The sequence below is a fragment of the Drosophila virilis genome, chromosome 5 (genome assembly GCF_030788295.1).
Source record: "Drosophila virilis strain 15010-1051.87 chromosome 5, Dvir_AGI_RSII-ME, whole genome shotgun sequence".
In the NCBI taxonomy this organism is placed as follows: Eukaryota; Metazoa; Arthropoda; class Insecta; order Diptera; family Drosophilidae; genus Drosophila; species Drosophila virilis.
In genome coordinates, this window is record NC_091547.1 from 23,327,317 (window position 1) to 23,352,092 (window position 24,776).

Below are 24,776 nucleotides of genomic sequence, written 5' to 3' on the forward strand. Positions count from 1 at the left end.
GCCAAAAAAAATCGTAGAATCGCATTTCTATCGAGACAGCTTGGATTCTGCGAAAAGTGTGAAATACGACTCAAATGATTTTTCCTATACATAGATCCTCTCGATTTTCCAAACATACGAGAGGAATTTTCAAAAACCGCGTCTTACCTACGCCTTCATTACTTAAGGTAACTACAGTGAAATTTTCACTTTTATATACAGAGATAATAGTTAATAATAATCAAGTAATATCTAATAACAATCGATATATCTAATAGTTGTCCCACTGGGATCAAACTTTGCCCAAGAACTTTCCGATACATAACCTATGACTCTTTAATAAAAAATAATTTTATCCCATTTGATTTCAATGTCATTCGTGCACATTAAATGAATTTCGAGAAAATGTTAATGGGTGCTTTAGGGTTTTTAGTTTCGTGGCTGTGAATTGTTATGATTATATCAGGTATGTCCGGCTGTGTGTTGACTTTAGCGTTTGTGCATTTTCAAACGGAGGCGTAACCTTTCAGTTCAAACATCTGGCATCGAAATTCAGTCATCGCACACACACACACACACTCACATACACACACTCACATTCAGCGGTAATTACTAGGGGATTCCAAATGGAAATGCACTTTTCGAGTTTGTAATGTTGCGCTTGGATGGAAAAGCGATTTGTTGTTGGTGACAACAGCAACTGTGACCGGGATGTGACTTAGATTCAGTTGCGGGCTGGGCTCTACACTTTCATACAAATCGTCTGTCGAATGTCCCTCCGAATTCGAGAGCGAATTGTGCCATGTGTAATTGGATTTATGCTGCTGCTGGTGACAAACTGTGACACTCGTTCACCCCAGCCTCAGTCCGCGCTCCATTGACAACAGTTGTCGTTGTTATCGATGCCGTCTACAGCTGATCATCATCAGCGTCAACCAAATGTGATTTAAATTCGATTATTCTCAATTATTTTGTAACATGCATTTCATTTCAATTTCATTTTAAGAATGCTCAAACTCGGTTCCACTTTCGTTCTCAAGCAAACAACCCCTCACCGCTTTCAATTTTTGAATTTTCCTGCTCGATTTTTTCATGTATCGTTTTTTTTTTTTGTTTTTATGTTGGTTCACTTGAGTGGATTTCGATGCCTGAGCCGCTCCTCGGACGGTTGCATTTGTTTGATTGAAATTGATTTTTTGTCTCGCTGGGGATTTGATTTGACTCTCTCCTTGTTCTTATTGTTGTTGTTTCTTTTTTTAAGAACCATAACCATATTGCAGTATTATTTTCAAGTGCTCAAGCGGACTTCGCTGCGGCTTAAGTGTTAAAGTTATAAGCAGTATTTATACAAAAAAGACGTCGCCCTGAAACTTCGCTCTTTCCCGCCCTTCGTTATGTTTTTTTGAACTCTTCATGCCTGCTTTAGAAAATAATAAATTTTTGAGACTTATGAAGTACTTACTTTTATGTGTGGGAAGAGCGTTTCACATTTCCTCATTCATTACACTGAATCCAATTGTCTTTATCTTAATTATAAGTGCATCTTCAGTCTACACTCATATCATATAAAAAGTACCCCAATCCGTTTCATTCCAAATATAGCCAAGTATCAACTTCAATTAGCAATCAGGCAGTCAAACAAACAACAAAATGCAAACAGCTTGGACTACATTAAATGTAAAATAGAAAACAAACTGTCCTTTTTTCCAGGTTCGGGGTCAACAGACAGCCAACGGCCCCCAATAGCTGCCGAACAGCTCGACGGCCTTGCTGTCTAATCAAATATTCAACCTTTTTTATTTCGCTGAACTGATTTCATGACTGCGATAAGCAAATATCTGCCATTGCCGGACAAATTACTTGTTAACAAGTGCATTTTAATGCGAGCAGGGCAAAAAAAAAACTTTACAAGCGCTTCGATTTTCCTTTGGCCAATTTGTGGCATGTGTTTAGGTACCCAGTTTAGCTGTGTGTGTGCGTGTGTATGTGTGTGTGTATGGTAGTGTGTGAGTAGCCGCAATTGGAATGAATGCGGCCAATAAAAATAAAAAGGGCCTACGAACTGTATTTGCCAGCCCACTCGCGCCTCTGCCCGTCCCTTTTGTATGTTTGGGCAATTGGAATAGAAAATTGACATGGCTTTTTCTGTTTTGCTCTGCTCAGCTGTGATTGTGGCCTTTTTTTTGGCAAGCATTGCTTTTTATTTTGTGGTTTGCCCGTAATGTAATTTAAGCATGCAACAAACTATTTGGCAGCATTGCAGCTCAACAGAGGCAACAATTATATAGTTGCTTACGATAAAAGCGAAAACAGGCTAGATTCTAAAGAATAGCAAGGCGTATAAAAGTGAACATGAGAAACTTTCGTACTAGCTGCTATAAATAATTTACAAAACAAAATACATTTCTAAGTGGAGTCAACTCGTGAATTGTGGACATTAAAAATTAACAATGACCGTTAAGAATTTATCCTGAACGATTTGTTGCCTGGCGACACCCTCTTGCCAAGGTCCCTGCCAACGCTTTGTAATGAGCACTTAAGCTGCAATTGGATTCCAGAAATTCTTTGCAGATTTAATTGTTAATTTCTATGTTATTATTGACGCCAACTTAAATTTCAATGCCGAAAACGAGAACAATTTCGAAAAGTATGTATATAAATGGAAAACTTAAACGCCCACCAAAAGTGGAAGAACAAGCAAATAAATAAGCCAGGGGATACAGCGTTTTGAATAAATAATAAAAATAAATATACAAAAAAAATATAAATAAATATAAAATAATACGTGTTGAGAGCGCAGATGTTTTGACACAGAAATAATCCATTAATTCAATAAATAATAACAGCGGAAATGTCGCTACTGTTTTTTTTTTGTTGTCCCTTCTGGTCAGAGGTCCTCCCATTGTTTTCTTTTGCAGCCAACTTTGAATGCCAAATATTTGTACAATAATTTGTATAAATGCTGGAATTTTTTGGGATACCCGCAGCTGAGGAGCATCCTCTCTGATGAAATCAAAACCCTTGACGGGGTTAAGCGCGAAGGCAAATAAGCAAAGTCCTGGCGGATGTTGCTCATTTTAATCCTTGATTTCGTGTCCCAATACATATTGGAAAAACCATAAAACACACACATAGAACATCCCGACCCTTTTCTACCGCTGCTCTCGAGTCACAGAAGCTAAGCAAACAACACATTGGAACATGGCACCAAGTACTTGAAAAATTACCCTCCCGCAACAACATCCTGCGAATGGATATGGGAATGTGAACGTATTTGGGAATGAATTGATGTGCCTTTGACGCTGTGCGGCATGAATGAAAATGCGGAAAAGCCAGAAATATTTTTAAAACAAATACTCACACACACACGACAGGGGAGCTCGGGCCAACAGAAGGACACGCTCAACTCAAAAATCAATGGGCTCAATTTTAAAGCGCTCGAATTTCATGTTTCGGGTTTGGCAAGCCACCTATCGATGTGCCAACCATGCCACGGTTGTGTCTGGAGTGTTAGCTCGTGTGCGTACGTTATGCATGTGTATTGATGCGGTCAAGGTAGGGTAGAGGGGCTTGGCTTTTGACGATACCGCTTCATCCGCCTGTTGGCCATATGCCTGCGGCATGGGAATTGAGGATTGCGCAATGGCGTCGGTTGCCTTTTCGATTTGCAAATTGTAAATTGGCACTCGATGATTTTCGATTTTCGAAAACTGAATGATGGTCGATTCGGTCTTATGCAAGTCCTGGGCAGCTTGTAAAGTTCTACGGATGCTGTTTATGTAAAAACTATTCATTAAATAAAAACAAAATCAATCTATAGGGCAATCAACTGAAAATACAAAACTTTATTCGTTATTCTTTCAAATGAAAAACACAAGTAGTTTATTTAAAAAAAAAAGAAAATATTTTAAATGTAGCATCAGTCACAACTTCTTAAACCGCCCATAGACGTATATTTAGTCGGCTGTTAGACTTTTGTGTATTTTAAGGGCTTTTTGCATGTGCTTCACACATGTGTGCAGGGATTTTCAACAAATTTGGCATTCGTTTTAATGTACTTGACCCGTGAGCGATAAATGCGAGCGAGCTATGCTCTAAGAAGCGGAGAACAGAGGCCACAGCCAGACGTTTGCCAGCCGCAATAAACTGGAAAAGTGCAGCTTGGTCCTTTGGCTCCTGGCGGCATGTGGCCGTGACTGTCGACTGTGTGAGTGTTTATTTCTATGTGTGTGCGTGTGTGTGTGTGTGTGTGTGTGTGTGTGTCACTGGCATGCTCCATTTATGCGCTGATATACGGAATTATGCTGAAATCACGTTCCCACACAAACCAGCAGCACTCGCACATCGGGATAAAGAGCCCGCAGAGTTAGAGGATAAGAGCTCAGGCTCTTATCCTTTGCAGCAGTCGCTGCCGCTGCGTGGAAAATCTCAGCAGGAGCCCCTAAGAAAAGTGCTTCCTGCATAAGCGATTTTCTCTACTTATGTGAATGTGTGCTGGCGTGTGTGTCTGTGTGTATGTTTATGTGTATGTTTGTGTGTGTGTTTCTGTGTGTGTTTGTGTGTGTGTGTGGTGCTTCCTTTGATGTCTGTTGCTCTTGTCCGCTGTTCTTGCCACTGCCTCGTACTATTTATTTTCACTTGAAATGCTTTTACTATCCTCATACCAGTGTCCTTTGTCTCTCCCTTTTGCTCTGTCTATGCACACAGCGAATGGAAAACAAATTGTCTGTTTTGCTTACTTACAGCAATCGATATTATATCATTTCACCAAAAACAATTTGGCCCCTGGCACTTTCATATTTTAAAATAATCCCATTGAATAGAATAACAATCATTTATTTATACATACAAGTTCGTGTATACATGTATTTAATTAGCTGTATGTATAATTATCTGAATTTAAATAACAATTTGAGCAGCTTGTTAAGTTGAATAATTGGAAACACCACAATGAGAGAGCTGTGATTATAAATTGCATTTTAATTTTATATTCTGTGATATTTTAGTCAGTTAACTTTCTCCCTTTCGGGCATATCCATGATAAGAAGATATTACCCGGTGTGCTTAAAATTAAATTAATAAATATGAACATGTATTTACCTAATTTGAACCGGCGACCTGCTTCTTGTTTTTTCCACGCAAATTTATGATGTCGCGTCCTCAAGCTTATTTTTTTATATTTTGCCCACCTGCTATCCCAGTTCCAGGTCGACTTTTCCAATACTTCTTCCTATTGCTCACTTACGTGTTATGATTTCTAGCCCTTGTAAGTCAGTAGGCGCAAGCTTTTCCCTTTGCATATATTTAGAATAGTTTATGGGTACTATTGTTGATTTTATAATGTGTCTCATAATGAGTTAATTTTTTGCAAGGAGTTTGAGTGTATTCAATGGTAACTCATTTCAGCTACTATCAGGCTGATATACATAAATCGATTTATGCTCCTAGTTTTATAAGATGACCATTGGCCACAGACAGCTTCAGTCAATTGCAGATGAGACTTTATGACTTTGTTGGCCGGTTTAACGATGACACGTTGAGTTTTGCGGTCTCTCAGCCAGTAAAGTTGTCAGTCAGCCCATCTGAATTAGGTATCTGCTGTAAATGCGTCTGTGATTTGGTTAAAATATCATCATTGATGCCAATCAATCGACTATTTTATGGCTCCGGCATTTTTTCCTATTCTCAATCACTTTGTGCTTTCTGTGTTAGCCCATTCGATGTCTACCTTGTCTTCGGGTCATGACAAATGAAGAGGAAGTTGGCTTGGCAGTTTACCAATGAATGGGCGTGTCCACAAATCACCTTGCTAAGGAGGACAATGACACTGCCAAAATCGAATCATTGTCTCACTGCCTTGAAATTAACTGTCAACGGATGGCAGGCAGCAAAAGGATGCTGCGTAATGGAGATATATCAGTCACATTATCTATCCATCAATCTTGTCAGAAACCTGTGTAGTCTTTAGATGAATGTGCGTGTGCGTTGAGTTTGATATTTACAAATTACAGAACTTCCAACAAATTTTGACACATTTCCTATCAACAGGGCCGCCGCCCATGCCGCCTATGCCGCCCCCGCAATTAAGTTGATAAAAAACAAAAATAAAATACAAATCAACTTGTTCCGGACACATGAAAGTGACGGCAAGGCAATAAAATATATGTATACAAATTTAAATATCAGCTTGTGTGCAGCCAAAGGCGAATTTAATTTTCATGCATATTTAAAAGGCAGTGTCGGAAAATTTACGAGTTTCATCAAGTGTTTGGGTCCGTTGAATATTCATGAGCGTGCACCGAAAAAAAAGACTTAATGCATATTTCACAATTTTCGAGAAAAACTAAAAACTGTTAAACTGACAAAAGTCTCAAAGACCCATTTGATAATTAAGTTAACAGCGATTAAAGTGAGCGCCCTCGCTTGACTTATATATTTTTTCTTCACTTCACTATTCAATTTGCATATTTTGGTAGCTGCAGTCATCTTTTTCGTCTGCTTTTAAATAAATGCTATGTCGTTTAGTTTATGTTTATAAGTCTGATAATCTGCTTTTATGGTTTGTTTACTCAATTTTGTCTAGCTTTTTGACATTTCTCGCTCCAAATTAAACGCAAACAAAGCAAAAGATGCACACGCCATATTTTATAGACCCCGCCAGTGAGCAACTATTTTTTTTTTTTTTTTTTGTGGGGGTGCGCTGACGTATAAATATTCCCTTTCCCATACCCTATGCTAGTTCGTATTCCCAATTGCAGTGTTCAAAAAAAAAAGAGCGTGGCAGTAGACAAAAAATAGCCAAAACTTGGAGCGGAAGTGGCCGCGATGCCGAGAAAATAAAAAAGAAACCTCCCAACATAACAACACTAACAAAACACAAAGGCAAAACGAAATGCAGCGAGAACAAAAATAATAATAGAAAGAGGCGAATACGAAAATGGAAAATTGCTGTGCCAGTTTTGAATTGAGGGAGTAGGGCAGATTCAACGAAATACATAGTATATGAAATGAAAAACCCAACAAAAATATGCACATGAATTCAGTTTCAATTCCATATAAATCGCAGAGGCTTAAAAATGCCATTGAGATATTAAAAATACATCAAAATAATAATATGATAATATGATGGCGAGGCGTTTAAAATGTGAAAGAACAAGATCGAAAAATTAGTTTTCTTATATTGGTAGTCTTTTATGATTGATCCCTGATTGAAGTGCAATGAAATTGATTGAGATTGTGAATGGCCCTTTAATCTATTTGATTGAAAGGAATTTGATTAAGGATTGAGTGTGATTGCTTGCAGATTAGTAGGGATTGAGGTAAAGGTGAATTTCAAGCTAGCTTAAATGCCAACATTTTAATTGAGGGTTTCAATTTTGTTGACAACAATTTATTGCTTGATCAATCAAACGTTTTTTATTTATATAGTTCATTTAATCAACTATAAATAGTGGAAATTTTGACGAGAAACGCGCTTCTGATTGATAATCGTCAGAAATTGTACATAACTTGCCGCATCAAGTCAAATATATGCATATTTCCAAAATCAAATCTGGCTCTCGCACGCTAAGAACCACCCAAGGGAGTAAACAACAGCTGATCTCAGACATTCTGTTAGCGTATTTATATACTGGAAGGTGTCTTGTAACCGGCAGCGATTGCATTTTTCATTCATTCCGCCCGCTGTGATTAATTTTTGCCATTCCATTTTTATGCCACAGCCGCTCGGGGTTCACCCCGGCATTTTTATTACGTATTTCTGTTGCTCCCTCAGTGTGTTCGAGGGCCAACTGACAACTGGCGACTGCCGTGCGTCGCAGTCTCTCGACGTACGCCCATTCATGGCTCCTAAGTGGCCCAATGCGTTTTTATTTTGTGTGTATGTGTGTGTGTTTTTGTTGCTGTTTTGTATGCGACGTTATTAATGATCTACAAATTCCCCAGACATTTCATTTCATTTGAAGTTGACACACAAAACGCATGACAACGAACAAAGGCATTGGAACGTGTGTCTGTGTGTGTGAGTGGTGGAGAGGGGAAAACTGAAACCAAATTTTAAAACTGTCCAAACACACTATGCTGCCGTTTTCCGCCGCGATCTCCCAAAAACTATACATATGCCTATTCCAGTGAACTTTTGTTCTATGTGCTGTTTCATAGCGATAGTAAAATGATTTTGAGTAATTTATTTTATAGTAGCGCTGAAGTATTTATTATTTTGAAAAGCGCTGAACAATGCAGTGATTAATTTGACAAACCTCCAACTCCTGCCCCTCCTCAACGCTTGAGTTGAGCAAGTGGCGCACTAATCCCTAGAAAATTCCTTGTGGCCACGCCTGCAACTAGACGCAGCCAAACCATCTCATTTCTTTCATTCTATATATACATATACTTTTTTTTGGGTTCGATAGCGCAACATATTTGATTTTATGTGGCCCCGTATTATTTATTCGAATCGGTTTCGCTTTGAGCCCCACAAACATATTGCGGCAAAGTGGCCTTTGAAGGCGGAACCTTAGTACCCCACTCAGCACGGAAGCGTCCCTTGCGCTGTGACTCCTGGCTATAATTCAGAATCAATCGTTATGGTTTTGGCAGCTTGCAAATTTTTCTTTATTATATCATATTAATTTTATGAGTGTTGTTTTTGCCGCTCTACACAGAGGCCGCTGCCTCGCAGCTACTTTATGGCATTTAAAAGATATTTTTCATATCAATGAAGCTTTATTTGGGCAGGCCCAACGAGCAGTGAGGACGAACTGGCAGGCCTCGAGCCCAGAGGCAGCGCACACAAAAAAAAAATAAAAAAAGAAAACAGAACTTTGCTAAATTTCCTAAAGTCATGCAAACATTTTTTACATATATCGATTTTTTGTGGTTTTTTTTTTTATTGTTGTTGCGATATTTTTTCATTCAGAAATTTTCTTGCGTGCCCCGACTGGGATGTGGGGGGGTTAGGTCGGTTTGGTTATACATATTCAAGACTTGTTTCAGCACATTTGTTATGACAGGCTCAAATTGGGTGCTATCAAAATTATATATTATTTTACATAATATCTTCTTTCTGGCTCAAATTGTGCGCTCCGTGCCTGTCAACGACGTGGCTAGAAGAGCTAATTCGTTGCGGCATGAATTTCATGTTACCCAACGATTAGTCTCCATAAGCGGGTGTACCAGACAGCCACGCGTAAGATGTGTCTAAAACATACACAGTCTTAGTGCTGCTGGCACCTTTTGGCTCTGAAGACGGACACAGATTAACAGAGTTTATACGACAACACTGCACGCAGCACTTAGACATTTTATTGCAACTATTTGTCAAAAGGTGTCATTCCACGTTCAAAGCAAACTTCCATTTGCAACTGCTTTTTAAGCACTGCCAACAATGGCAGCCCGGACAGAAGGAGGCCAAGACTTGGCCAAGATCTTAATGTGTAATGTCTCGGTACAGCCTTTGTACCTGGAGATTTCAGCCAACAATAACGTAAATTTGCAACTCACTTAACACTCATACCGCCCTGAACTGAACTAAACTGGAAACTGCGACCCGTTGAACTTCCCTGTGGGGCGAAGCAAACCCATTTATGAGCTGCCATAAACACGTGTAAATCCCGTTCATAATGAAAAAGTCACGATTTCTAGTGTCAATATCGTAAAAGGAATGGGCAAACTGGCTAAATAGGGAAAGAAGTCGTTGCCATAACCATATCATTCCATTCTCATGCCCATTTGGGCAATAAAATCGAAACTAATTGAAGCTCCCACATATAAGAACTTGCACATACTTCTATGGAGCCCGCCCCTAACAGCGGCTTAACTTATCTATCCATCCGCCATTTGGGCCTGCCCTTTGGCATGATCTAATCACTTTGAGTGATGCCTCTAACCATTGAGACCTCGGTTCGTGTCCATATCCGCGTCCGTATCCGTGTCCATACGCGAAGCTATCTATCGCCTCTGCGTGTTCTGTTTGCATTTTACAAATGTCAACAAAAGAAAATGCACTTTGAGGTTTCTATTAGCGCAAAGGAGGTGGAGAGGCAGTCACACATTCGACGCGGACGCGAGGAGTACCTGTGTGTATGTGTGTATGTGTGCATGTGATAAGCGTGGCAAGCCTCACGCTGCGCTGCATTTGATGGACAGCAAAGCGGGCACGATAAGTGCAACCTAGTGGAACCACCTGAAAACTGGCGACCGACCACTGGCAAACATTCAGTATCTGAGTTTTTCGATTGATATTCCCTTGCGCTCGGGGGTAGCCTCAGGTAATCCATCATAAAATTAGTTTTGCTGCGCTTGCACAAAGATTTTTCATAAAAGATTAACGCAGCGAGCAGCTTGTTATAAATAAAATTCGAAATAACTGTACAAGACTATATAAATACTAGCTGGTATTTCCCGCCTTTGCTCGGTACATGTTCTGTGCCTCGAATTGTAGGCATGACATGAAACTCAATTGTTAAATGTAGCTTTTATCAAAATATGTTCATAATGCAGTTGACTAAATAAAGGTAAAATTTACCCTATGCCTTTAAGCCTTTGATCCAACCATTTACTTATTTAATTTACGCTAGGAAAAGCTTTAATAGATAATATCAATTTAAAATGCTATCTAATGGAACCTTTTGCACAAAAACTTTTATGTATGATAATTTCCATTGGCCAACTCAATCTAATGAAAATCCAATCAAATTGCCAAAGCCTGCCACACACATGCGTATATTTTCCATATTTTATAACTTCCTATGCCGGCATATAACAAAGGGCAGTTTATTGAAAGCCCAGGCATTTCTAGGAAATTCAGAAAATCTCTTAAAGGCCCAATACGGCTGGCAATCAAAGCACTTGGCTAATTTTGGAGTTAATTTAGGTGAGATTGTCACTGGGACGACATTTGGCCATAAGCAATCGGAATCATATTATGACTACGCCGGAGCTCTTGGGGCTCGTCAGCTCCAACAAGTGTATGGGCTGTCAGAGCAATTTGAACTTCCGCCAACGCTTTGATGTTGGGACAGACCCTAAAACTCGACAAATGTGCCTGCAGGAAATATTAAAGCTCAAATGGACGACAACGAGTAAACTTCTTGACTGTGTGCGGTGGTGGGTAGGTGGCCAGGCCATTTGGCCCAGAGTCAAATAAACGGCAACAAAATAAAATACAAAAAAAAAAAAAATACACTCAGTTGGCTACAGGTTGGAGGCGACCAGGACGGAACGGGGGCAGGTCATAAATGGCCAGCAACTTGAATCGCAAATTGTCAATGGTCACGTGCAGAGCTGTGAGCATTGCTGTCGCTGCTGTTGCTATTGTTGTTGTTGTTCTTGTTGTTGTTTGAAAATACAGAAATAAAGGAAAAATCAAAGACACATTTACTGCACAGCCATTGTCAAGTGGCGCCTATTGAATGGATGGAGACGTTTTCTTGAGTCATTGCCAATTTGTCGCCAGCGACAGTCGATGTTACTGAATTGCGCTGACATGTGGCTCAAAGACAATATAAAATCTTGGCTAAAGTTCAATTGGCTAAGGTGTTTGAGCGTCGGACTAGAAACTGGGAGGTCATTGGCTCAAATTTAGCATCCATTTTAAATATTTTGCTTGTTTATCAAATTTATTAATATTATTATTATTGAAAATTTCAACGGATTTGATGCCTTAAGTTGGGGCCAATTACAGTTGTGTATTTACACGAAAAATTGAGGTACCAACTATATTCATTTGACCCGTGCGATGCCGAGTAATAATTAATCAAAAAAAAATTTGAAATAATTTCTTTAATTGAAATAATGAACTTCAATCATGTTACTATTAATATGTTTCAAGGTGCAATTCATTAACTGATATGAAGAAACGGGCAAGATATGTAAAGAACGATTTTATAAATTAAAGGCTTGCATTTTGAGTGCATTTCGATACAAATGTTGTTTTAAACGCATTAAGCATGATGGAAAGAGCAGCTTTTGTTTTTTTCTTTTAGGCTAAAATAAAATTTCCATTACAAGCTCTTACCTAGTTCCATGTCCCTATGCCACAATCTATTTCCTTTCCCTTTTTTTTATAAAATACAAACATTCTATTTGATTTATTTGGTGATCTGTTTGGATCGTTGCTGTTGCTGCTGGTGTTTGTTTTACGAGAGGCGCCAAGTTGTTGTTTCTTATTTATGAATGCGGCGAAAAGCTCTCGAGGCTAGTCGCCTCTGCTGCTTTCTCATTTCCCATTGCCAATGGGGCCTCCGAGGGCGTAAAGCAACAAATGATCTAAATAATTACATCCAATTGTATATGGAGTTTTAGGCATAACTCGCCACATGCAGCTGATTGTCAAAATATTTTCATTTCAATTTCAAGCTGCAGGCAAAATAAATAAATAAAATGCTCGTTTACGCAAGCAACGGGGAGAAATTGACTGAATGACTGATTGACTGAATAATTGGACTGCACTTAACATTGATTGTTTTGCCAAGCGGTGTAAATGAGCTGAGGCAATTGGATGCAGCGGTGCTCCAAAGATCAAGATGGGGCTATTGGACAATGGGTGGATATATGTAAAACGGAAATAGATGGTGAGAAGTAGCATATTTTGTATAGAAATCCAATATAAAAGTTAGACGATAGATAAGTTTAATAAAATGAAAAGCTTTCAGTGTATTTCCATAATATAAACTTATTGAAAAACCGTCGCTCTTAATATACGACAAATTTCTGTTACAAAATTCCAAGAATCATATGCCGTTGACATGCATATTGATGTTCGGAATTCATAAACTGAGTTTCTGGAACCCCATAGTAGTATCAAAGTGTTCTTCGCCCTCATATTGAATTATATACAATATTGTTATTGTTCATGTTTTTCATATAAAAGCAGCTCTGTAAATGCCCAGGAGAGAGGCAAAGAGAACAGAGAACAGATGCATCATGTTGACGCCCACATTAAGTGGCACAATTATGAGGCGACAACATCGGACCAAGAAACTTTTCCGGCCCCCAAAGACTGGCGCAAAGACTGAGATCCATGTCGCTGCTTAATTATAGAATACATCATGCAAGAAATTTGTTGCATGCGCCATTAGCAGCATAGTGTCCGCCAGCGAGACGGGTCTAGTGGGGTGGGACAGGCGCAGGCGGAGACCAACAAATTTGTCAAAATATTGTTGACTAATAAAAATAGGCCCTATGCCTGGACTAGAGCAGATCAAAACAGATCAGAGATCAACCCATTACGATGAAACACAACATTGAAACGCACTTTTAGCTGAAACTCATGCATTCATTCAGTCAATCAATGCGTCCAATTCAGAGCGTGTGACAATAAATCTTCTCGTTTGGTTGTTGGGTAGGAGGACGATTTCCCCGTCACCTAATTTCCGCTACGTATCAAAGCCAAATTGATCGGATGACCCACCCGACAAATGACAGTTGCAAAAGCTTGCAACGGATCATTTGAATGCCCATTCGATTCGATTTCGGAATGTTATTTAGAGTGTGTGAACATTTGTTGTTCGACTGCAATTAACAATTGAACACTTTGCTTGGAGCCTTAGCCCCAACTTATACAGATGGCTGACTCGTCTTCATCCGTAACTCATTTAGATGCGGCAGCAATTGTATCGCTTTGATCTGTTGACCTCATTTCGCTTTAATTCTGAAGACAAACAAATTGCATTTGCCCTCGATGAATTAAATCATTCGTTCAATACCAATTGCGGTCATATATTTGGCGCCTCCAACCCGTGGCGCATTGGTTAAGTGGACTTATGTATATATATTTTTGGACGAGTAGAGGCTTTCGATTTGTTACACTGATTTGACACATCTTTCTCGATTCGTCTATGGCTATAAGTAATGGCCATGCCCATTTCTCATGTTCTAGTAATGGCGCCCCAAATCGGGTTCTCGGCTGCAATTTGTTAGTGGAACTTTGAGTGAATGTGAAGCAGATGGTAGGTTCGGAAGATGGTTCCGTTTGTGTTTCATCAACTCGAAACAAATCGATGGTTAGGAAATGAGTGCATATAGAATAAATTTTAATCTCATTTGGGATTTAAGCTAGAAAAAAATATCCGGCGTCGTCCTGCAGAGATTATAGGCAGTCACATTCCCACCATGCTAGGCATCCCCATTGCGATTTGTTTTTATTGTGAGTATAGGCAAATTCCATAAGTAAATAAACCTGTTAATAATTGCTGCGGATTTAAGCCAGCGACCTACGGGTTGTTAGTCCGGAATAGAGTATATCTCTCACTCTTCCATTTATGCTTAGATTTCCCTAAAAGGTTGTGCTGAAATTCCAATTCTCTTCGTATATTGGCTTCAAAGATTGCCATGGTTTTATTTATACATTTCCTTTTTTAACAAAGCATTTAAAACTTAAATTGCTTTACTTGAACTTAGAAGCTTTTGCTGTGCCATTATTCAGTTAATGTCTCAGCTGAAACTCATCATATAATTAAAACCACAACAATTTAAGCCACAACATTCCATTCCATGCACGAATATTCATTAGCTAATAATAATTCACTCCCAAACGTTCCGCCCTACCCCGCCCACTGTAGCTTCTCCCATGACATATTCATTTTATATGCAAAGCGTGTGGTGCTTATTACAACAATTAATCGGGCATGGATATAAGTTTGTTAGTTGGTTCACTTTTGCATGGGGCGGGGCTGAAAAGTTTACAGTTATATTACGAATATAGCGCCAATTAAGAGAAATAAAAATGCATTAAATTAATTAAATTGCAGTAACGAAGAAGGCGGCAAAGCTACATTTTCATAATCTACTTAATAGATAAATATTGACTAATATTTTTAAAAGCTTAACAGCAAAGCAAACAATAACAAAAAAAAACTCTATTTACATTGCCGAAGCACTAAAAATTTTGATAAGCTTGGCATAGTGGAGCAAGGGAAAGAGTGAGGCTTCAGACATACATTACATATAGGCACGTACGACACGCCCATTGCCTTTGGAAATATGGGAAATATAATTTGTATAATTACAATGCTTTGATAATACCAAATACCAATCAACAAGAAAAGCAACAATAACAATATCGCTTCAATTGTCAAATGGCCTGAGCTACACCCAGTTGCCCCGAACCGCCTGGGAGGAGGGCCACAACTAATTGCTCGCCAGCCGAGCGGCTCATTGAGCTCCACAGCGGGCGGCACGCACAGCGCGTCGCCATCGTAGAAGCCATCGATGTCGACACCACGTCGCGAGCTGCGAGTTTTGAGGCGCCACACGACACTCCGAGGCTACGCACTCGCTGTGCATTGACACTGCCACGTAGTAGATGCATAGATGATGACGATGATGACGACTCCATATCTGAATCCCAATCCGCACAATGGGCCCGCCCGGCCGGGCCAGTCCGTGCTGTGCGCCCTTCGCTTACCCTTTCAGCGCCAGCTTATCATAAAAGGAAATCAAGCTGTCAGTCAATTTATAGTTATAGCAGAGTATACAAAGCAAGCTACAGATACGCACGCACCACTGTCACGAAGCGCTGCCAGCGGCAGAGCGCCTCACGCACAATGTCAAAGTTCACATATATTTCAATTAAGTGCAGTCCCGAACAAAAGCTGGCATTACACTAGCTGACATTACCCAGAAGTCACTGTTTCCCTTGAATAACATATGTCATTTGCATTTAATTTCATGTAATATTTATAATTGATATCCATGCTCATCCCCAAATTATATTCTTGCCTTTTAGGTCCTCTTTCAGACGTACTCACAGCCGTGGGCTCGGAGGTGGCGCTGCCATGTGATCTAATGCCTGGTACCATGATCGCTGATAAGGTCCAACTGGTCATTTGGTATCGTCAGGGAAACGTGAAACCCATCTACACGTAAGTACTATGATTATAGTTTTAGTTATAACAGTTTCGGTTAGAATAAAAAGTGTCTTTTCCATAATACTATCCTATATTTCCGGTAGTGCCTATTGCACATTTCCCATTTCCATTTCCCACTCGTGAAATTTTATTTATAGATTCTTGACTTTTTACACACATGTTATTAACTCAGTTAATTATGGGATGTTTTACCATTACATAAAATGTGCGCCATCTTCGCAAGTACTTTAAGACGCCTGGAAGCCTCTTAAATATAATTTGATTATAAGGCGTTCAAATCTCTCAAATAAGTTGCCATTTAAGTAACACCCCCTAAAAAGTTAACTGACAAAATTGCCAAATATATTTTGATATTTTCGATGGGAAAAACGGCAGCATATTTAAGAACTCACCCCAAACGAGTGTATATCAACGGTTTTGGTTTGATCCCAGGTCTCTGGGCCAATTATGAAAAGCTGAAGACGGCGACACTCGCGACTTGGTGCGCTCATTATAAATTCTATTAACGTTGGGCATTTATGTTGAATTTGACGATATAAACATTACTTACGAATACACATTCATACTCGTATATAAAAAGCGCCATGTACACATAAGTACGTGCATCTGTTGGCCTGATATTTTGTTGTTTTCGTGTTGTTTTGTGGGTGGACAGGAGCAGGTGTATGTAGCGGCAAGCTTAAAGCCAAATGGTTTTTAACAAGCAAGGCAATCAGAAATATGTACCGCGGTATGCCAAATGTTGGCAGGTGGGCACAAGATGGGTAGCATGGGCTAGTACATATGAATATCGTTTATATATATAAAGGTTTATTTACATGTCGTGTGATGTTAACCAACCAGAAAGTCGCTGAGAATGCTTTACCTTGAGCTCAAAGGCACGCAGCGTCGCTTTAGGGGGGGTAAAAACTGATGGACTGAGGCGCACTAGACCAGAAATTGATTTTGAATACGATGGTAACCTTGGCACAGCCACCAACCTCCCTCGCATCTTAAAAGACTCGCAAACAGAATCGATTATGCCCAAGTCAAAGTGTCAAAGTTAAATGTGCATTCATGTGGTTGGATTGATTTTACAGTATAAACTCGCTGCGGTGACTGCAATTACAGTTGCCAGTGCCGCTTTTATGGCCACATAAATTTTACGGCCCTGCCCATCGAAATGCACTCATCACACCTCGCGCCTTTACAAAAGATCTGGAGTGCTACCAAATAAAGCGTTTTTCTCTCGTGCCCGCATTCGTTTTATTGTTTTCCATCAATTTTAATTTGCTTTTTCTACACTTCATAAATTTTCGTTGGGACTGTTGTTCTAGAGCTTTTACAGCACGAATGAAATTTCCATATGCCAAGAAGGTCGGAAGATTAATTACATGAGAAGTTTGTTGCCCAATTGCAGGGCACCCAGGTACAACTGTCTGATGGCCCTAGCCCCAATCAATGACCTTTGGCTGCCCAGGGCGCATGTACTTATGAATTAGGCATGGTGGCAATACATCGAGTCCGACTGTTGTGGGTGAAGGAGGGCAGCTCACATTTTTGGCTGTTGAACCTAATTTAATTATCTTAAAATCCATTAACAAATAACCATCCATCATGCGGCACTTACTCGTACTCCTGTTATTGTTTCTGCTACACATTGCAGTCGCCTTGGATATTTTATTTTTTTTGGGAGTCTGGGTTGCTTATGGGTGCATTTGAATTTTTCTAGTGATAAATCAACAGCGATATGAGGGCTGAGAACGTAGCTGATATGCATAAGCTTTTGATATATTCAAGATGTGCGATAATCTAGGGGAATGCTTTGATAACAGGCGATCATAAATAATGTGCCATGAGAATAGGGTAAAGCGTGGCTGGACAGCCTAGCGGCTGACCTCTATGAGGCTTAGATAGAACGCAGCATTTAATAGAAATTGAATATTTTCAAAAGGCCAGGATTGATAAACAAAATAAACGCATTCGGCACCAAACTCTTTAAAAGCTTTTTATATAAATTATAGGGTATGTAAACACACCAAAAAAATTTGTTTAAATATATCTTTACTTTCATAACTTATAATATACATTTATTCCGTTTACGAAAACGTTTTTATCCACAATTTCCACAAGCGCATTAATTGCAGCGACTCCAGAATATCACATACTAAATAATATATCCACGCAAATGTAAATATTTTGCATTTTATCTTTCCAGAAAAAAATGTAAATGGATGCTTCTCTTTTTTATGATAAGAGCCAACAGTAAAATGTATTTTAATGCCAGTGCGTTTCCCTATTAAAAGCTGCTTAAATGTTGGCACTGGGAACGCAAAATGAAATGCAGCTATAGACAAATAAAGTGGAATACAAAAAACTAAAATTCAAATGGAAGCGGCTTAAAAAATGCGCACACAAAAAGCAAGCGCTAAATTGATCAATCAATTAATTGAAGCAAACTATAAAATGAGAAAATTAAAAAAAAAAACACCCAGGGCTGGCCAATGCATTAACATAAACAGCCAAATTTATTTTGTTTGCCCGCATTACGGGGGGAAACCTGCAACAACATCAATGGGCGGGTCTTAGGGGGCGAACACACAAAAAGGGCAACGCAAATTCGGGGACAAAAAACACAAAGCAAATTAAAAATTTACAAGTGTCATCAAATTAAGTGCCACACACATAAAAAGCCAAACTAATGTGCCTGGGGAAAAAAGTGAAAAAATTAGGTAAAAGAGAGAGACGTAAAAAGGCACAGAGTGAGATGGAAAACCAGAAAACTTTTTAAATGTAACCATTTAAAATGTTTAAAAAAATGAATGCCCCCAAGAACTAAATAAAATTTAAAAAAAATCGAAAGATCCGAATACGCTTTGGATTATATACGATTTGTTGTTGCTTCTGTTTGCTGACTGTAGCTTTGGGGCGTTGACATTTAATGCGTCATTTTGTCAAAATGCAGAGGGACACCTATAAACAAAAAAATAAACAAAAAACGTTTGGCAATAACAATAAAAACTGTTTGGCTGTTTCTATACTTTTTCTGTTTTCAATTTTCATTGTTTGCAGTTGGTTCTGATTGGACTGCTGTTCAGATTGCTGGGGAAAGTTAATGAGACATTCTATTTTTACGGCGATTACGAGTCGATTTTGTTGCATTTTCAGCAATTTTTATTTCCATTTAATTTCTGATTTGACACACATTTTTCTGTATATATGCATTTTAGTTTGCCTCTCTTAATTGCTGCCAAATAAAATCGATTGATGACCATAAAACGATACCCAGGTGAATGTCTGGCATGTGCACTAATCTCTAGGGTGTGCCATCGCAGAGACTTTGTGATTTTAATAGATATTCGTATAGACATTTATATGGCCAGTGACACCAGACATGGTTGGGATTTGATTGGGATACAACATCATTAGATGCTATTTTCAATTTAACACAGTTTTTTAATTTTCTTTAGTATTTCTTGTACATACAAAATGTGCAAGAATTTATATGAAATCATTTATATAAATATAAAAAATCCACTTGCTAAATTCAATTACAATTCAAAATCCCTTTAGTGACATTTGAAATATGCTAATTTTACAATAATATAATTGAATATTTTACTTTTGTTTCTCCGCCTACAACACAGCTTTGATGCCAGGGGTCGACCGCTGCATCAGGCAATACCCTGGGCCGATGAGAACGTCTTCAACAAGAAGGCTCACTTCTACTATGACACAAATCCGCCGGCTTTACGCATCAAGAACATTCAGACCACAGATGCTGGGCTCTACAAATGTCGTGTTGATTTCCATAAATCACCAACTCGCAATTGGCGCATTAATGTGACAGTCCTGGGTGAGTGGAAGTCCTTATACTCTAGTTGACTATTTGATTATATTTATTTTACATTTTCATTTGCAGTGCCACCCACGCAGTTGACCATATTGGACCACCATGGAGCAGCAGTGCGCGACCAGACCGCTGGCCCCTATCTGGAGGGAGATAGCATCAATTTGACTTGCCTATCCAGCGGTGGGGTACCACCACCTCGTGTTTCCTGGTGGCGCGAACATGCCCTCGTCGATGACTCGCTTCAGATACTGCCCGACGGTTCGGTGCGCAACACACTGCACCTGAAGAACATTCAGCGCAAGGATCTGCTAACGGTAAGTGGCCAAATGACATCCGAAAATTCTTAAACCTTATTTATGAGCCAAGTCAACAAAGACGCTCGCTTCGACGGCCGCTTCTAGAACCCATGCACAATAGCCAATGCTGCCCATTTATTTCGGTTAGCCACAAAAGCAGCGCACCATTAATGACAGCGCTCGGTGTGGCCAAGACCCCAGCCCCATCCCTATTCCCATCTGCGTCCGCACAATGGCTAATAGAAATCAAAGCGCCTGGGAAATGAATGCAGCCGCGACTGCATTGGGAATTGTTCAGTCCGAGGCTGTCGACTGCCAGTTGCCGGTTGCCAGTTGGCAGTTGATTCTAAGCCGATTTAACTTTGCTTGGTGTAATGAACAATATTGTTAGACCGCTAATCCAGCGATTCAGCGCTCGTACACAACAGCACCTCTGCCCCTCTCCAGCCTACCTATCTTGGGCGGCCCACTTGTACAAATTGTGTGCTATTGTGAATGGGTAGTCTTTGTGCTCGGTGAGCATTGTGAACCAAACCGAATTAATGCTGGTCTAGAAATCACTTGAAACTTGTGCGGTGTAAATCCCAGAATTATTAGTCCACAACAAAGACGGTTCTTGAATAATTTCCAGCTGGCTTGCAGGCCTATGACAAATATGTATATACCTTGGCTGGAGAGGAATAAGAACTAAGCTCCTGGGTCTGAGACACGTGACCACAAACTATTTATAGCTCGGTGTCTGAGCGTCGCACTCACAAGCGAGAAATCACCGGTTCAAATCTAGCAGCCATTTTCAGTTTAAATATTTGTTCGTGTATTTTTTTTAACCCGGGCGACGAAAGTTCATGGTCTCTAGTATCCTGAAATCCGTTTCAAAATACTACAAGCTCGAGAAGTTAATAAAGCAATAACTCATAGGGAAAAGGCAATTAAAATCATTAGCTATTTAGCAACATATTTTCTCTGGCATGAAAATCACCGCGGGCAACATTAATTTGGCTTGGAAAACCACATACCCCAAGCCCAAGCTAAACATCATTAACAGCTCAACAAAAGCCAAACTCAATTGGTGTTTAAAAGCGACATAGTTTAGAGATATAACACATGAATAGCAACAACGTTAAACGGAAAACAAACAATACGAAAATACATTGTACATTAGCAATAAACACATCGGAACAACGATGACCTACTGCGACCCCACCTGGTGAGCGGTCGATGCGACAGAAATATTGTGTAACCCAATGAAATTTATGACCTAATTTCCTAGCCAAAAACGACACTTTGACAGACTGCGCAGCAGCAAGCAAGCGAACAAGAAACATAACGAAACGAGGCTGTTTTAATTTTCCCCGAGTTATGCAAATATTTTTATTAGACATCGTTACAATTTTCGTGCCTCAATAAAATGCCCGAATTGGAAACGTATATATGGCCAGAAAGTATCGCATTACCAACAAAAACAACAACTACAACAATTCAGCTACAAAATTTATGATATTAATACAACAGAGCGAGCCTTTGAGCTGCCGTTTGACTACGACGGAACGTAACATAATTGATTAACATTTTCCAAGTGGTGGGTGGGGGGCGTTGTTTCTGTGGAGCTGTGTGCGTGTTCGTGAAGCATTTCAAGCAATTAAAATTAAATGTTCACCTCTTGGTCAGGTTGATTTATCATCTTTCAGACGTTCTCCCATTATCGCCAATATTTTATCGCATATTATAGTATATTGTATTCATTGTAGGCCAATTATCGTATTATGCATAAATCAATTTATTTATTTTACTCTCTTTCCACCATATAGATGTACACCTGCCAGGCCACCAATGGCCATGTCGTTCCGGCGCTGACCAAAAAAGTTATCCTGGACATGAACCGTAAGTTGAGGCAATCATCTTTAATATGCATGTCCCGTTTCATATTACAATTTTATTCAAATAATATATGCTGAAAATTTCCCGCTTCTGTTTGTCAGTTTTCGTAATGTTTATGGTTCGACGTGGGCGTTTGCCGAATGTCAACAGTTCAAGGCCGCACAGGCAGTGGGGTTGTTTGAGGTTGCCCACAGTGCACCACTGACGGTTATTGCATGAAAATTAATGTAATTAAAGTTTTTGTCATTGTGGTTGGCTCTAATGCGCGTATAGACCAATGTTTATGCATTTATGGCATCAACCCTAGTAAAATGGTGGGCTGGGCTGCTCTGCGAATATGCTAATCGCAATGTTGATCCCATAGGTGCGGGCAGTACAATAATAATAAGCTTGTATATCGTTATACTTAGTATGTTAGTGGTAAAATGGTATCGAGTACATAGACAACAGCTTATTGGGCATAATTAAAATACCTTTTATTCCATAAAGACTGGACTGTGACTGGGCAAATGGTACCAAAAATTGTAATTCAATGACTGACATAAAGCCTGAACATATTCTAGATTTTAGCTTCCATTTCTATTTTCAGTCCTTTTCTTAATTTGAGTTTTTTAATATGATATGGAACAATCATTCTTAATAACTTTAAACATTTACTCAATTTTACTTAATATAAACATTTCTTCCCTCGTTTTTTACTCAGTGCCTCCACTGAGTTTGCTGCTTCAGGGACTCAACCACGCAGTAGTTGCCGGCACCCGCACCCATGTAACCTGCACGGCAGTCGGTGCTCGTCCGCCGCCACACATCATCTGGTCCAAGGCTGGTCAGATACTGAAGGGTGCTTCACAGTCGGTAAGTTAGCAGCTAGCACTAATCATGCACACCATCAATCAAACAACTTTACTCCAACGCACAGACTGCCTCCGATGGCAATACGACCATATCTGAGCTGATGCTCATACCCGTGCCGGAGGACAATGAGCGTCAAGTTGTATGCTCCATTGCTCTCAACTCTGGCATAACATCTCAGCAACTGCACGAAGGTGATACTACGGTGATGACAACCATGGGCAATGGCAACATGGGCCTCTACCTAAAGGATTCCCGTGTGCTCAATGTGACTCGTAGGTTGACATTAACTCTAAAGTGAGTGCGAACTGTAGCACTTTACAATTCCTTACAGATGCACCTATTGTTAATCTGAATTTGGGCGCGCCACTCGATCCCAATAACCTGCTCAAGGGTTCCGATGTCTATCTGGAGTGCGATGTGCGTGCCAATCCTGCGATTACCCGCGTCGAATGGTATCACAATGTATGTGGCTTCTTTTTTTAAACAAACACAACTGTTATTAAACCTAGCATCGTAATTTAAATATTATAACACTTATGTAGGATAAGCAACTGCACTCATCACGTGGCATAATCATATCCAATCAAACACTGGTACTCCAGGGTATCTCCAAGTCGTCACATGGCCAGTACTTTTGCCGTGCTACCAATCTGCAGGGTAGCGTGTCTAGCAACGAGGTTTACCTGGATGTCAAATGTAAGTGACCGACAAGCGACCAATACTTGACCTGAGCATACGTCTTTATCCTGCACTCGTGGCACTTGTCCTGCTCTTGTTCTTCTTTTCCATCTGCCCCACAGATCCGCCCGTGTGCAAGTCAGAATCGACGATTATACGCGCCGCACTCAAGCAGACAATCAACATTACCTGTGAGGTGGACGCCAATCCACTCGATAATCTAAATTACAAGTGGCACTTCAACAACTCGCTGGAGAGTCTCATCGAGCTGCCGGTGCTGGCGCAGCTAGTGCCCGCCACGCTGCCACTGCCGCTGCAAGTGCCATCCGGCGGATATTATCAGCGCAGCAAACGGAAGCACACACATGGCGCCCAGCGTCTGCTGCACGGTCGCCACGGACGCGTGGCTAGCATTGTGGACATGACAGCTGCTGGTGCCGTGCGCTTCGAGGATGACTACGAGCTGGAGCACGAGGAGCAAGAGCTCGACAGCTATACGGACTATGTGGAGCAGCCCTACACGCAAATGGTTTACTCGAACATGATGCACAAGAATCATGTAGAAAACAAGCAGCCCCTTCGCAAGCAGCAAACACAGCAGCAGCAGCTCCTTCAACCCAGCGGCGATTCAGCTTCGCATCACAGCAATGCGGCCAGCAGTGGGCAGCTGGCAGAGCGCAAGCGGTTGGCGGCGCTGCATAAACAGCAGCACCATCGCCAGTTACTGGCCACGCCTGCGACTACAGCTGCGCCCCCCTTGAACAATGTTTACAGCTACCATGTGGAAAGCTATGAGAGCTTTGGCGCCATCTCCTGCGTGGCCAACAGCCTCATGGGCCACAGCCAGCCCTGTTGGTATCACATACAGCCGGCAGGTGAGTGCGTCTGCTGACTTACCTGACCAGTCAGTCGGTCGTCAGTTAGTTGAAAATTGAAAAAACAACAAATATATATTTTAATTAATTTCGCATCGAACATTTCCAACACTCTGACGTGCAACATGTTTACTCAATTCCGGCTGCTGCTGATGCTGCTGCGGTTGGCCGTGGGGCTAGGGTTGGAATCGATTGCGGCCGCAGTGGCCAGCAGATAATTGTTGCACGTAACGCGGCCAAGTGGCAGCGATTTGGTGCGTGAATCTCTGCGCGCGTTATTTACATTTCGCTGCTGGGAAATATTGCAGCGATGTGGCAATTTTACGCGTCGCAATTGTTTGTCGTTTGGCGCAGCAGCACCAGTGGACCGTCCGGCTGACCAGTTGTCCGTGTTGCCATTGTCCCTGGCAGCAATAAAAGCCACGTTTACCAACAGTCATGTTGTTGCTGTTATTGCTGTTGTTGGTGTTGATGCAGCCAGCTTCAATCTGTGTCGCCAATAATCTGATAATCA

At 40.4% G+C, this 24,776-nt stretch overlaps 1 protein-coding gene and 1 long non-coding RNA gene across 3 annotated transcripts in view; one reads left to right on the plus strand and one right to left on the minus strand.

Annotated features, from left to right (window-relative positions):
* side-V (sidestep V) overlaps nucleotides 1-24,776 on the plus strand; it is a 45,644-nt gene that overhangs the window by 15,457 nt on the left and 5,411 nt on the right. The window contains exons 3-11 of the mRNA XM_032437255.2: nucleotides 15,707-15,842; nucleotides 19,475-19,683; nucleotides 19,750-19,994; nucleotides 21,785-21,857; nucleotides 22,558-22,709; nucleotides 22,774-22,981; nucleotides 23,041-23,171; nucleotides 23,252-23,405; nucleotides 23,510-24,262. Coding sequence (XP_032293146.1) covers nucleotides 15,707-15,842; nucleotides 19,475-19,683; nucleotides 19,750-19,994; nucleotides 21,785-21,857; nucleotides 22,558-22,709; nucleotides 22,774-22,981; nucleotides 23,041-23,171; nucleotides 23,252-23,405; nucleotides 23,510-24,262 — 2,061 coding nt within the window. The remainder of the gene's footprint in view (nucleotides 1-15,706; nucleotides 15,843-19,474; nucleotides 19,684-19,749; nucleotides 19,995-21,784; nucleotides 21,858-22,557; nucleotides 22,710-22,773; nucleotides 22,982-23,040; nucleotides 23,172-23,251; nucleotides 23,406-23,509; nucleotides 24,263-24,776) is intronic.
* Nucleotides 4,841-6,340, minus strand: LOC116651252 (uncharacterized). Of its 2 annotated transcripts, none has more exons than XR_004304250.2 (3): nucleotides 6,232-6,340; nucleotides 5,080-5,877; nucleotides 4,841-4,938 (listed from the first exon to the last, which is right to left on the minus strand). It is a non-coding gene; the product is annotated as an uncharacterized lncRNA (long non-coding RNA). The 2 variants fall into 2 exon arrangements; XR_004304249.2 differs by having other exon boundaries at nucleotides 5,933-6,340.